At 47.6% G+C, this 12310-nt stretch overlaps 1 protein-coding gene across 2 annotated transcripts in view; it reads right to left on the bottom strand.

Annotated features, from left to right (window-relative positions):
* PLAGL2 (PLAG1 like zinc finger 2) overlaps positions 1–12310 on the bottom strand; it is a 13535-nt gene continuing 1225 nt past the window's right edge. Inside the window, exons 2-3 of one of the 2 annotated variants that reach the window (XM_019645756.1) lie at positions 7659–8032; positions 1–5159 (exon numbers count right to left, since the gene is read on the bottom strand). In XM_019645756.1, the coding sequence (XP_019501301.1) occupies positions 3929–5159; positions 7659–7918 (1491 nt within the window). In that variant the 5' untranslated portion in view covers positions 7919–8032 and the 3' untranslated portion in view covers positions 1–3928. The remainder of the gene's footprint in view (positions 5160–7658; positions 8033–12310) is intronic. The other variant, XM_019645757.1, reaches the window with a different exon arrangement.

Here is a 12310-nt window from a genome sequence, read left to right on the forward strand (position 1 = left end):
TCATTCAGAAGTTTTTAATAAACAACTTCATTATAAAAACCTTTTTTTGAAAATGTAATTCTGTAAAACATTGAAAAATCTACTTTAACAAAGATACGCCCTGTGCATTTTCTAATGGCACTTATATTTTACAATTAAAAACCTTGTTTTATATAAAGCCAAAAATACTCCAAGAGGTTATTCACTGTGTTTACAAAGTGCTAGAAGGTTTTTGTCTTGTATTTTTCTCATTAAATAATCTGGCGTTACGAAAGAGTGGCTCCCAAGCCTTGACCACTGGGAGGGAGGGGTGAGGCGTATGAGAAGTGGTGTTTCAGGAGTTCTAGTGCCGAAAATTCAGAGGTGGAGGGGTGCATATGGGGAGAATCGGCTAAGGAAGTCAGCTTGCATCCGAGGAAATCAGGCTGGAATACTTCTTCCTAACCGCCCCCCCACAGAGGCACTAGGTTACCTCCGTGAATCCTTCCCCCCGTCAGAGCCAGAACACCCCTCCCCCGCCACAGACCCTCCTCTCCAGTGGTGAAGGTCACAGCCAGTTCCTTCCACAGCAGGTTCAGAGCTCCAGGAGAGGCCAGGGTAAGGTCCCAGAGGAATCTGGACTTTTCTGGCCAACACCTGCCTAAGGCAAAGTTTATTACATAAATATCCTTGTTAAAAAGCAAAATATTGATCCTGTACAATATAAACTGTTAAAAAAAATCGTGCTTACAAACAGCTCCTAGATAAGGGGGGGGGCTTAGGGGAGGGGGGAGAAAACAGCTATCAAAGAGAAGGGGGGTAGGATTTAAAGGACTACTCAGGGAAAGTTTAGGGCAGTGGGAGAATTTCAACTTAGGACAATATCTACGAGCAAAAAAGTAATCACACCTGCTTCCCAGATTTCCATTAACAAAATGCCATTTTTAAAAGGTTGGGGGAAAGAACTCATTGGTGCTCCTTTCCCTACCTCTCACCTCTTTTAAGATGTGCACAGATCCTCTGCACTGACACAGCTGAGCATGTCATTCCCTGGCCCCCAGGGCTGTACCCAACGCTGACCAGCTCCTGTGCAGGGTGGGAGGTACCTGTCCCGTGTTCAGGGCAGCTTACTGCTGACAGAGGTTGGAGGAGGTGGTGGGGAAAGGGGACATCACCCTTTTCCTGGTCCCTGTTTGGTCTCTGCCACATGCTATGGCTCCTGTCCTGGGCAGATGCCCCTCAGGCTCTCATGGCTTCAGTAAGGGTACTGAAGTGGGTTTGGTACTGAGTGTAGGATAAAGCTAATCTTATCCTTTGAACAACCAGGCCAATGAGGCTTTTTTTTTTTTTTTTTAAATTATGAGAAGGGAGATTTAAGAAACAGCTGGGTGGCTATGGCCCCCCACCCCCCAAAAAAGGTGAAGGCGGATGTTCCTCTGCACCAGCAAAGTACACAGTGATAGGGAAATTCCTTGTGGGTGGTGAGGGCATTGAAGGAAGAGGAAAGGAGGGACAGGATGGAAAAAGAGGAGGGAGGAGGGGCAAGGGCCCCAGTTCCAAGGTTTTAAATAGTTGCTTGGCCTGTCCTATAAGTTTCCCAGCATCACGAATGGGGGAAGAGGCTCACGGAACAGGAAAGAGCAGAGAGGAGGGGGCTCCACTAACAGCCTGAGACTACATCCTGTGGCCAGAGGCCCCTTTGCCTCTGGAAACGAAGGGTGCAGGGAAGTGGGCAGAGAGGTGGTGAAAGGTTGCTGGGTCTAGTGATGAAGACCAGAGACCAGGAGAATGGCAGCACTGAGTCCTGCTCGGATCCTCACGTGCCATTTCCCGAAATACGAGTCCCAGTAACATGCATAGCATGCAGGAGGTGACTGCGTACCAAGGTGGACGCTTTTAAAAATAAACCTTAATCAGTCCCTGGGACTCACAGAAACTAATTTTTAGAAGCAAATCACCTAGTCTGATTCTAACCTTGCCAGACATTTTTATATCTGGTTTTGATTTTTTTTTTTTTTAAGGTAGTCAAGCTACCCTGACTAAATCAAAATATGCTTATTCACTCCACATTGCTTCCAATCAAGGAGTAGGGAGCTACATTTTAAGGCTTTCACCTCAAAGAGTACTGGCCTGGGCTGAAGCAGAAGCCTGGGTCTTGGACCTGCTCAGTTCCTGATGACAGACCAAAGTGATTTCTAGACAGAAGGGACGGAGGAGGACTAGAGGAGGCTGAGGCAGTAGTTCCTTGGTAGTTTGTCCTGAAACCCTAGTGGAGAAGCCAGCATGAGGTACCCGCTGAGAGAAGTGCCCAGAAACTGCTGGCTGCATCTGTAGGAGTTAACAGTAAAGAGGTAGAAGTGTGTTTCTGAATCAGAGTGGAGGTGTCTCACGAGGGTCCCACATCGGTGGTTCCCGAGCTCCCTTCCTTCCATGAGTGGAAAGAGTGCCCATGCAGAACTGAGATGAAGCTGGGATGGGGTTCGGCTGGGCAAGGACTACGCTGTCTGTGGCAGAGAGCCCCACAAGTCAGAAGAGAAGAACTAATCGTTTGTTGCAAGAAACCTTGCTGAGGATTGAGGAGGGCCATAAGAGGAAGGTGGAAGTTCTTTGATGGAGAGCAGAGGAGCCTATGCACAGTGGCCCTGAGTCCAAGGGAACTGCCAAGTAGAGGAGAGAGGAGGGACACTGTGGGCAAAGAAAAAAGTTTGGTGTGGGAGGCAGTGATGCACCCACAGATTAGGACTCAGCTATCTGCCCAGTCCTAACTTTCTAATAAGTCTTCTTCCAATAATTCCACAACTTCCTGGAAAAGGGACAGGTAGAAGACAAATGAGGGGTTCACACCCTCCTCTTTGCCATTCACACCAGCCTCGAACCCAAGTCCCTCCTTCTAAGACTAATAACAACTCATGATATTCAGGGGTGGGGTCAGGGAATGGGGAGACGATGAAGTGGGCATGCCTTTCATTTCTTCCCCTCTCCAGTTCAAAAGGAAAATGAGGGGGTCATGACGTACACTTGGAGAAAAAAAGAACTGCAGACCTGTGAGAAAACTGCTCCAACCTTCTTGCCTGTCTCCTGCAGACACTGCTGAGGAGGGCAGGAACAGACACAGTCATGGAAGATGGCAGAGACTGAAGCAGTCCAAAGTCAATTTATTTCCCCACAGGGGAAAAATGTGACCTCAAGTGAAGTGAAGTCAGCAAGACCTGACTCCGCCTTGTAAACAGGGCTCCAGTTAACACCAGGTACCAAATGGGTCTGGCTGGTGCCAACTGGAATGGACTGATGGGAATGAATTCATGGTGTGTAAACAATGTTCACTGCAATCATTCTAAGGCTAACAGCTCGGCAAGGGAGGTGAAATGGTGTGTCTGAAGCGACTGTGTAAACGGTACCGTTGCTGGACAACACTGACTGACAATGGAGGCGCTGGTACAGGAGGGATTGGGGGGGGGGGGAAGAACAGAGGCCCGCTCTCCTTCCTGCCCGTCAGTCGGAAGCAGGTGATGGAGCCGGGTGGCCCTCTGCAGCAGGGCCTGACTGACTGCTGTGGGGTCTGCAGGTTGGGACCGGAAGGTGGGCTTCTTGAGCTATTTCTCTCGAGGTCATCCAAAATGAAACCCTCTGTGTCTCCAACAGGCCTCCCCCTTCTCCAAAAGAGAAGGTGGTTCTGACACTGTGGAGAAGGAGAGGGCTAAGTGTGGCTCCCGATTCAGATTAAAAAAAAAAGTAAAAATACCTGAAGTCCTATAGTATGCGATCTTTTCATGGGGTTGGGGCTCAAGGCTCCTCCTGGAACTGATCCTGGAGCCTGAGACCCCAAACCAAGTGCTCCATACAGATACTGGAATTTTTTCTGTTTGAACCCAGCTCTGAAAGCTCAGCTGCCTTCATGGGGGATGCAGGGAGGATGGGTACTTAGGCTCTCTGACAGAGTCCAAGACTGAGCTGAGGGCCTCCTTGGAGGCTACTGGAATGCCTGGTGGAAACGAGGCAGAGTGGTGGTGCTCAGGCCAGAAGTGAAGACAGGAGGCAAGGAGTGCAGAGGCCCGAAGTTCAGCGGTCCCCCAGCTCCTGGGGAATCTTGAGGCTGAGCTTGCAATGTGGTGAGCAGGGGCTGTGCCTCAGCCTGAGAGTAGCCCATGACCAGGCCTCCTGTGGCCCCGGGAGGGTTACACGAGGGCAGGTTGAGTGGAAGAAAGCCCAGTAAGTGGGAGAAGTCCACGTTAGCAGCGCAGAGGGCCTCAGAGAGGTTGGCGGGGCTCTTGGTGAGCAGTGCTTCATCTAGGAGGGCCGCAGCTGCCGCCGGCTGAGGTGAGGCGGGCTGGGGTTCAGCGGATGAGAGAGACAGGCTTCCAGGAAGCTCCGCCAGAAAACTATCCACCTCCACTTTGGGCAATTTGTCGGGCAAGTATGAGGTAGATCCAAGCTGGTATTTTGGAGGAAGTTGAGCTGGAGAAGAAATGGGTGAGGATTCCAGAGGGTAGCTCATACCCATGGGCAGCGTGTTGTGCACCAGGGAGTGTGGCACGCCTGCGCTAGGCATGGAAGGGATGTGGGCGCCGTACATGCCCATGGGTAACATGCTAGGGAAGGCCTTGGCCCCCATCATGTCCCGAGAGGCCATGCATAGCACGGGACTAAGCTCCTCCTTCACGCTGACTGTGGAGCTGCAGCTGAGTAGGCCTAACATGTCCACTGGCTCTGTCTTGATCTTGAGCAGCTCCTGAGAGTGGCTCTTCTTGACATGCCGTGTCAGGTGGTCCTTGCGGCCAAACCGCTGGGCACAGTACTGGCACAGGAAGTCCTTCCGGCCTGTGTGCACTACCAGGTGCCGCCGCACATCCTTACGAGTATAAAACCGCCGGTCACAGTGGTCACAGGGGTGCTTCTTCTCCTTGGCACCGCCTGCTACCCGGCGTGAGTGGGCCTTCAGGTGCTCTAGCAGGGCTTGGGTACTCTCAAAGGTCTGCAGGCACACCTTGCAGCTGAGGTCACCGCTGCTGGCGGCATGCATGGCTAGATGGCGCCGATAGCCCAACTTCGTATTGTAATTCTTACCGCACTCAGAACAGTGGAGGGCCTCTTTGTTGGGGTCGTGGGTCTGCAGGTGGTTCCGGAGATGGTCCTTGCGGTGAAACATCTTATCGCAGTACATGCACTGGTGGGGTTTTTGGGCTGAGTGGGTGGCCATGTGCCTGGGGTAGGGATGGAAGAGAGAAGAAAAAGAGAGGAGGTCACAAGGACTGGTCAGACAACCCAGGTCCATTAACAGGGAACTCGACATAAAAATTATGATAGTGCCATGCAATGGAATGGAGTGGAATACCATGCCAACTATATTCTATAGATATCCTCACCCACCTGCAGAATCACGTAGGTACTGCTATTCTTTGCAGCACTATATAAAGTAGCAAAACATCAGGAACAATCTAAATATCCATCAATAGGGAACTGGTTAAATAAATTATGGTAAGTCCAAAAAATGACCCAAATTTAAAAAAAGTTGAGTCAGCTTTCTATGTACCCACAGGGAACAAGCTCCTACGCTATAGTAAGTATGAGAAAGCAATGAGACAGAATAGTGCATACAGAATAGTACTATGCATGTGAAAAGAGGGAAATGTATGTCAGTTTGCCTGCATGTGCTTAAAATATTTCTGGAAGGATATATAAGAAATTGATAATACTGGTTGCCTATGAGAAGAAATATGCAGTATGTAGGTAGGTATGAAGGAGTATTTTTATTGTATGGCTTTTGAATTTTGAATTACGTGTTATTTCCCTTTCAAGAAATTATATTTAAAAAATTTTAAATGACACAATAAAGGGAAAATGAAATGTATCTAAACTTCCTGATCTGGAACAATCTCCTAAGATATAGGGGGCTGAGTCGAAAAAGGAAGTTCAATATAGTGTGTAATACAATCCCTTGTGAAAATAAAAAGGGAAGAGAATACAATGTTTGAATGTCTCAGCAAGGACACACAAGAAACTGACCCCACGGTTGCCTCTGGGGAGAATAGTGGCTCTGGGTGTGAGGACAATTCATTTTTCACTGAATGCCCATTGTACCATTTAAATTGTTTGCCATATAAACCAGCAACATTTAAACAATATTTTCATGGTATGGCACCTCTGCGTCCCTTGGTGTGCCTGCTCCCATTTGGCTGGAAAGCAGCTCAGAATCCAGGAATTACAATTGAGAGCGCCATAATATATTCAGAATCAACTCAGCAAGACTTCGAGGGCCCACCATTTGCCAGGCCATGTGAGCTATGGCATTAACCTTGTTCTCCATAACAGACTGAAGCACAGGGCAGCCCCACCCACCAGTTAAGTGGCAGAGGCTGAATTTAAATACAGACCTTCTTGAGAACTGGGTTCACCTAGGTATGCCACCACGTCTCTAGTGATCCTTTCTACCTGAAGGGCATCAAACATCCCCGTTACCCTCATGCTATGTGACTACTTGTGCCTGAGGGTTACTAATAACCTCCTGTGACCTAACTGACATGATAATGTAAGAGGGAGGCACTGAGTGATCCATAGGCCACTACCCTCATTTTGCAGGTGAGAAAACTGAAGCCCAAAGAGGTTTAGTAACTCACCTAAGATCACATGGTGACTATGGGTGGAGACAGGGCTCCTGCCTCCTGGACCAGGACCTTTCCTGACGCCTCCCACTGACACCCATACTGTCACTAAGATAGTCTAACAGGACAGCCCCAAGTGGAGTCCACCTCAGACACAGGAGCACACAGAATCAAAGCATTCCTGAGGACCACAAACTGTCACGAGGGCAATCCTGCTCACATACTACTGTTACCTGTTAAAGTTCCTTCCTATCAACTGTTTTCCAGACAAGGAACTGAGGCTTTCTGTGGTTATCTTGTTCGTGTGTTCACTTGTTTGCTGTCTGTCCACACTGTTAAAATAGTAAACGCAAGGAGGGCCAGCACCCCCATCTATCTGTGCCTGCTATGTAGCAGGAACTCAATAAATGATAGTTTGATAGATGAATGGATGAAAGACTATGCATCAGGCAGTCTATCTCATGTTCCTCTGATGGAAAGGCAAGGATAAAATCAAAACTGATTCCAAGCAGGGCCCCCTCACTTCAAAGCTGCTCTGCCGTACCTACTTTACAGTAGGGTTTTCACCTTCCATTTCACTTTTGCAGGGGTTCTTGGGCTTACAAGTTTCAGGAAAGCCACTGACCCAGAGGATACCAGGGACTCTACAGACACAGAAGCAATCATATTGAATGGCAGGCTGGTTTAGCAGAAGAGGCATGTGGTTGGATCTAAGAAGCTATGTGGCCTTGGGTAAGTTATTTCCCTACTCTAAGCCTCCACTCTAAAATTTACAGATTGGGCCAGTGTCCCCTTTTTCTTCGAAAGTTCTAAGACAAATTCCTAATTTCTGCCTAAAATTATCTGATGGGTGGGGAAGTAGTATTGAAAAAAATGCTCAATCTAATTTGTTCATGGCTGTCTGATATTGTACCTATCATATTCTAATGTTTGAATAAAAAACACCACCATTATTTTTTAGTGAGTGACCTCAAATGGCTGGCATTCCGGGCACACTTAGGGGACAAATTAACCTCTATTCTCCTGCCACATCAGTGGAGTCTGTCTTGCTTTGTCCTCTGGAAGCCTTGTGGCAGGAAGAGGTATGGGAGTGTCACCTACCTATACAGCTTGTACTTGGAAGCAAAAGCCTTGCCACAGTGCAGCTGAGGGCAGCTATATGGTCTCTGCTCTGGATGGGGGAGGCTGTGAGGCCTCAGCTTCTCCCCATTTGAGAAGGGTGTCCCCGAGATTTCACATTGGCACTTCACTTGACTCTCCGCCTCCCGGCCCCGCGGCCTGGGAACTAGTTTCCAGCCCACTTCCTCCTCCTGCTTTGCATCTTGAATCCAGGGGGGGACGCTGGTGAAAAATGTGGTCATGGCAAGGCTAATGGCGAAGGGCCATGTTATTCAGAAAGCCTCCCCATCGGCTCCACACGGGCTCTCTGCTCTGTCACAGCCTCCAACGCAGCCTTCAGAAAACAATCTCTTCACCTGAAATATCAGAACACCTGGTGTTAGGGGGCCCAATGCCATGAAAGCATGGGCTCTAGAGGCAGCCAGATCCCCGTTCCAATCCCAGCCCTTCCACTTAGAAGCCATGTGACTTTCAGCCAATTACTTACTTCCCTAAACTGTTTCCTCATTTACAAAATAGACATAATAATCTCTTAAGTCATAAGAATGTTTTGAGGGTTAAATGAGATAATGAATATAAAGTATTCAGCAGAAGGCTGGGCACCTACTGAGTGCTTAGTGGTAACCATTATTACTTGTACCACCTAAGCTAACAGGAAACAAGATCAACTGAGGAAGTAAAAGCCCTAAACTCCGAACTTTCTCTTCTAACTTCTCTTTTACATCCTTTCCACTAAACTTAGAGATAGCAGCTCCTCTTCCTCCTCTTTACCCTAATTCCCCCTCACCCACTACTTTCCACAATTCTTCTCCTCATGGAAGTGCTAAGGAGCAATAAAATGTCCAAAAGGCAACAGAGGAGAAGCCTTTACTTAGGAAATTTACACCCTGGAAAGTCAGCCCCAGGGGCCAGATGTGTTTCTTAGAAGTACATCTACATCGAGAGGTTCTGTCTGAGGAGGCAATACACGTACAGCACAGTCAGCATTTCCCCTTACCTCGTACTGGTCCCATCCTGCCCTCCACCACCTCTCTGGGACTCACGGTCTTGGGCACAGACCACGCTTCTTTAGCAAAGCCTGTCCAATAGCCCAAGGTGCTGAGTGGTCCCTCCTACAGATCTCATAGGCACATGCATTTCTTCATTACAAGCAGGTAACACACTTGCATTAGAACTTAGTCTCCTCAACCAAACTCTTGATTTTTTGAGGGCTCAGAGAACATCTCTTTCATCACCCAGCATCTAGAGAACCACACTCAACTTTCTTTTAGATGAGTAAATTAGTCATTGAATGCAAGTTGATTCTCCTGAGCTTAACATATGCTCAGGAAGTTCTGGTTTAAACTGGGTTTACAGTCCTTCAAAGTGTGGAGACATTATCTTGATGTCTGATCCTTTCTCTTGTTGAGTAGAAGGGGTGGGGGTGGGGGCTGGAGCAAGGTGACACAACTTTCCTGACACCAACTCAGAGGAAGAGAGAATGGGAGTTTTGGTCCTGACTCTCAAAAGAGCGACGACAGATATTCACACTCACAAACTCATCACAGATTACCAACCGCAATTCAACTTGCTACAACAGGGATTCCTTTTGAAGAGGTCATGCCAAAATATGGTCGAGGCTTTTCCATGTGAAGGGAGCAGCACAAGGGGTATGTGGGAATTGCCCACAAGAATCTGGGGAGGGCTCCAACCACACAATCTAGCTGTGGGCTACAGAATGCTTGCTCAGCTCATTAGCACCTGCTGCTTACAGTGACCATTTATCCAACAGACTGGCCGTGAACGAGATGATGCGATCAGCGGGTTCATGCCCCAGAGAGCTTTGCTCATCATTAACATGAGCTACGTCCTGTTCAGGAACCAATGCTCTTGTTGAAGAAATATTGCAATGTAATATGATAAACATTTCCCCTATCACGAGTGGAGATTTGCCTAGAAAGATCTGCACAAAGGTGGCTGCATTTTGCATGAGTCATGTGCTGGGGAGGCGTAGGTAGCACTAAAAACTAGTCCCAGTTTAGCCTTCAAGTCATGGCATATTTACCTGCTTCACTATAAACCTCAAAGGCCTCTGCCATCTGGCTTTCATTATTTGAGTTCCCCCCTTCTTCACAAGGGTGGAATTACCTGTTTATAATACCAGCAATTACTATGCATCTTGGAATTGGGTAGACAGCGAGCATGAGTTTGAACGTCTAGTTTGGAGGGAATTTCCCCTACCTTCAAAGTCAAATTCTGTTCCCCCTTGATATCTGAAATCATGCACCTCAGCCTCTGGAAAGTTGGGAATGGCAGCCAGAGGGAAGCAAGTTGCATCACTCTGGCTGATGTGAGAAGGGAGCCTAGCCCTGGAAATTCCACGCAAACTCAGAAAGAGAATAATACGTCCCCCACCTCCCACACATCCACCTCATATGTTCTCCTGAACAAGCACAAACAAGACACAGCACTTTAATATGCTGCTACTGAAAGAGTGAGTAATGGGCTTCTAGGAAACAGGCTGGCGGTGGCTAAGAAGAGCTCACGAGGTAGTACCGATAGAACCAGAGAAGGAAGGCAGCAGCCATGTGCTTGCCTTGATCTGCCTTTAATGGGGCTATGGCTTTAAAAAGAAAACAGCCAACACCCTGATCCTATTCCCCCTAAGCTTTTAAAAAAGCACAGCAGAAGCCCTTACCTAAAGTAACTGCACGGCGGCTGGATAACCAAAGCTACTAGTGTTACCTTAGGAACCCTTCTGGGAATCTAGTCTCTTTTCCTGTCCTTTGTCTGCAAACTCCTCTCACCCAGAAAGATTCCTGGGCTTCTCTCACATTATCAGGCCTATTCCTTCAGACTTCTTCCTCAGCAAAACTGTCAAAGAATTCTACTTCTCTTTCAAAGCTGCTCTTCTGGTCTCACATGCTAATCTTAACAACTATAGAGAAGCTGACAGAACCTGTTCCCATAAAACAAACACAATCTATCTCTCCCAGTAACTGGTATAAAACTTGGTAGATTTTCATCCTAAGATTCCTCTGGCGCCTGATCTGAAGAGGGGGTAGCGTGGAAAGAACCTTGGACTTGCTATCAGAAGAGCTGCCTCTTACTGGCTGTGAAACTAAGGGCAGGTTATTTTGTTTCTCTGAACCTGTTTCCTCAATTTCTAAAATAGAGATTTATTCTCCTTACCTATAATATTCTCGTGAAGGATTAAGCGAGACAACATTCGTCAAAGCACCTGACAAAATGTGTGAATACATGCAGAGCTGTCTCTGAGGTCTAAATTGTGTCTGACTCTTTTCTATATGGGGCCTGAGTAGCACTTCATTCCCCCCCTTTTAATGTTGCTGCTCAGACCTCAGAATGAGTTCCCTTCCCTTCCCAACATCTCCCCAAAATGCAGCCTTCCCCTTTTCACCTCACAATGAACCCTCAGCACATCCCCTCTAACAAGTCCCCCTCACTTTACCTTCTCCCAGCACCATATCTTGGGCCAGAGGTCTTTCACTTTAGGAATCACTTCTATTAAGGCTCCATACCCCAAATACAAATGCGTGCTGACAACTCTGTATGGCTGGCCCTCTTTGGAAGCGGGAAGGAGACAAATTGCTCCCTAGTCTGTCTATTGTGAGCCATGATGCCTGCTGCCCTCTGATGAAACTATAGTTTTTATGGTGTTACATCATCTCTATAGAAACTGTGTTCTTTCTCCATTATTAGCCTGTTTCCTCATCTGTAAAGCTAAAAATACTTACCTCACAGGCTTGTTGTAAGGATTATTTTAGTCAGGTATGCAAGGGGCTCAGCATAGGGCTTGGCTTGCTGTAAGTACCCAACAAAAGGCAGCTATTAGCTTTGCCTTTGTATTAAGTTGCATGTTCCCACCTTCTACTGCTACACTTGAATTCTCCCAACCCTCCCCAAAAACTTTTGAGAAAAAGCCCCCTGCAGCAAGGAAAGGGTTAATCGCTAAGTGTTCTTAACTAGAGAGACCCACAGAGGATTAACAGCTCCACTTCAGTGACTACCCTAAAATAGCTTTTATCCCTCCTGCCCCGCTACTTGGGGATCTGAAGAACTCAATTCAACACCTGCTGAGGAGGAAGCACATCCTGGAACGTTCCTTGGGGTGGACAGAATCTTCCCTTAAGCAGAACCCAAAATAGCAATTGGGAAATTATAAATAGACGTAAAGAAAAAAACCAGGTCCTGACCTGGGCACCAGAAACAAATCCAAAAGACACACTGACTGGCTGGAAAACAGTGAGAAGGAAAGCGGGGCATGAGAATAGCTGCCTCCTTCACTCACTCTCTCACACACACTCCAGAGTGGTGGGAGAATTAAATTACAGGGAAGCCGGAGCGTCTCAATGACTTGCATCATTCCAAGAGACATCCAACTGGATCAACAGGGGCTGAATTTACTCTTAGGCTGCTACCACTTCTCAGTATAGACGGGCCCTCTCTGGAGTCCCTTTGATTCACTATTTCCTCTGATTCTCGCTGCCTCCCACTCCTGAGAAGGCCTTGAGCAAATGGCTGCAACTCACTACTACAGCCCCATTTTCATAAAGAGGAAATCTGATTAGACACCCCCTCAATCCATTAGTCTCACCTTGGGTGTGTGTGGGGAGGGGATTAGAAACCCAAGG

The sequence above is a fragment of the Hipposideros armiger genome, unplaced genomic scaffold (genome assembly GCF_001890085.2).
Source record: "Hipposideros armiger isolate ML-2016 unplaced genomic scaffold, ASM189008v1 scaffold_94, whole genome shotgun sequence".
Taxonomy (NCBI): domain Eukaryota; kingdom Metazoa; phylum Chordata; class Mammalia; order Chiroptera; family Hipposideridae; genus Hipposideros; species Hipposideros armiger.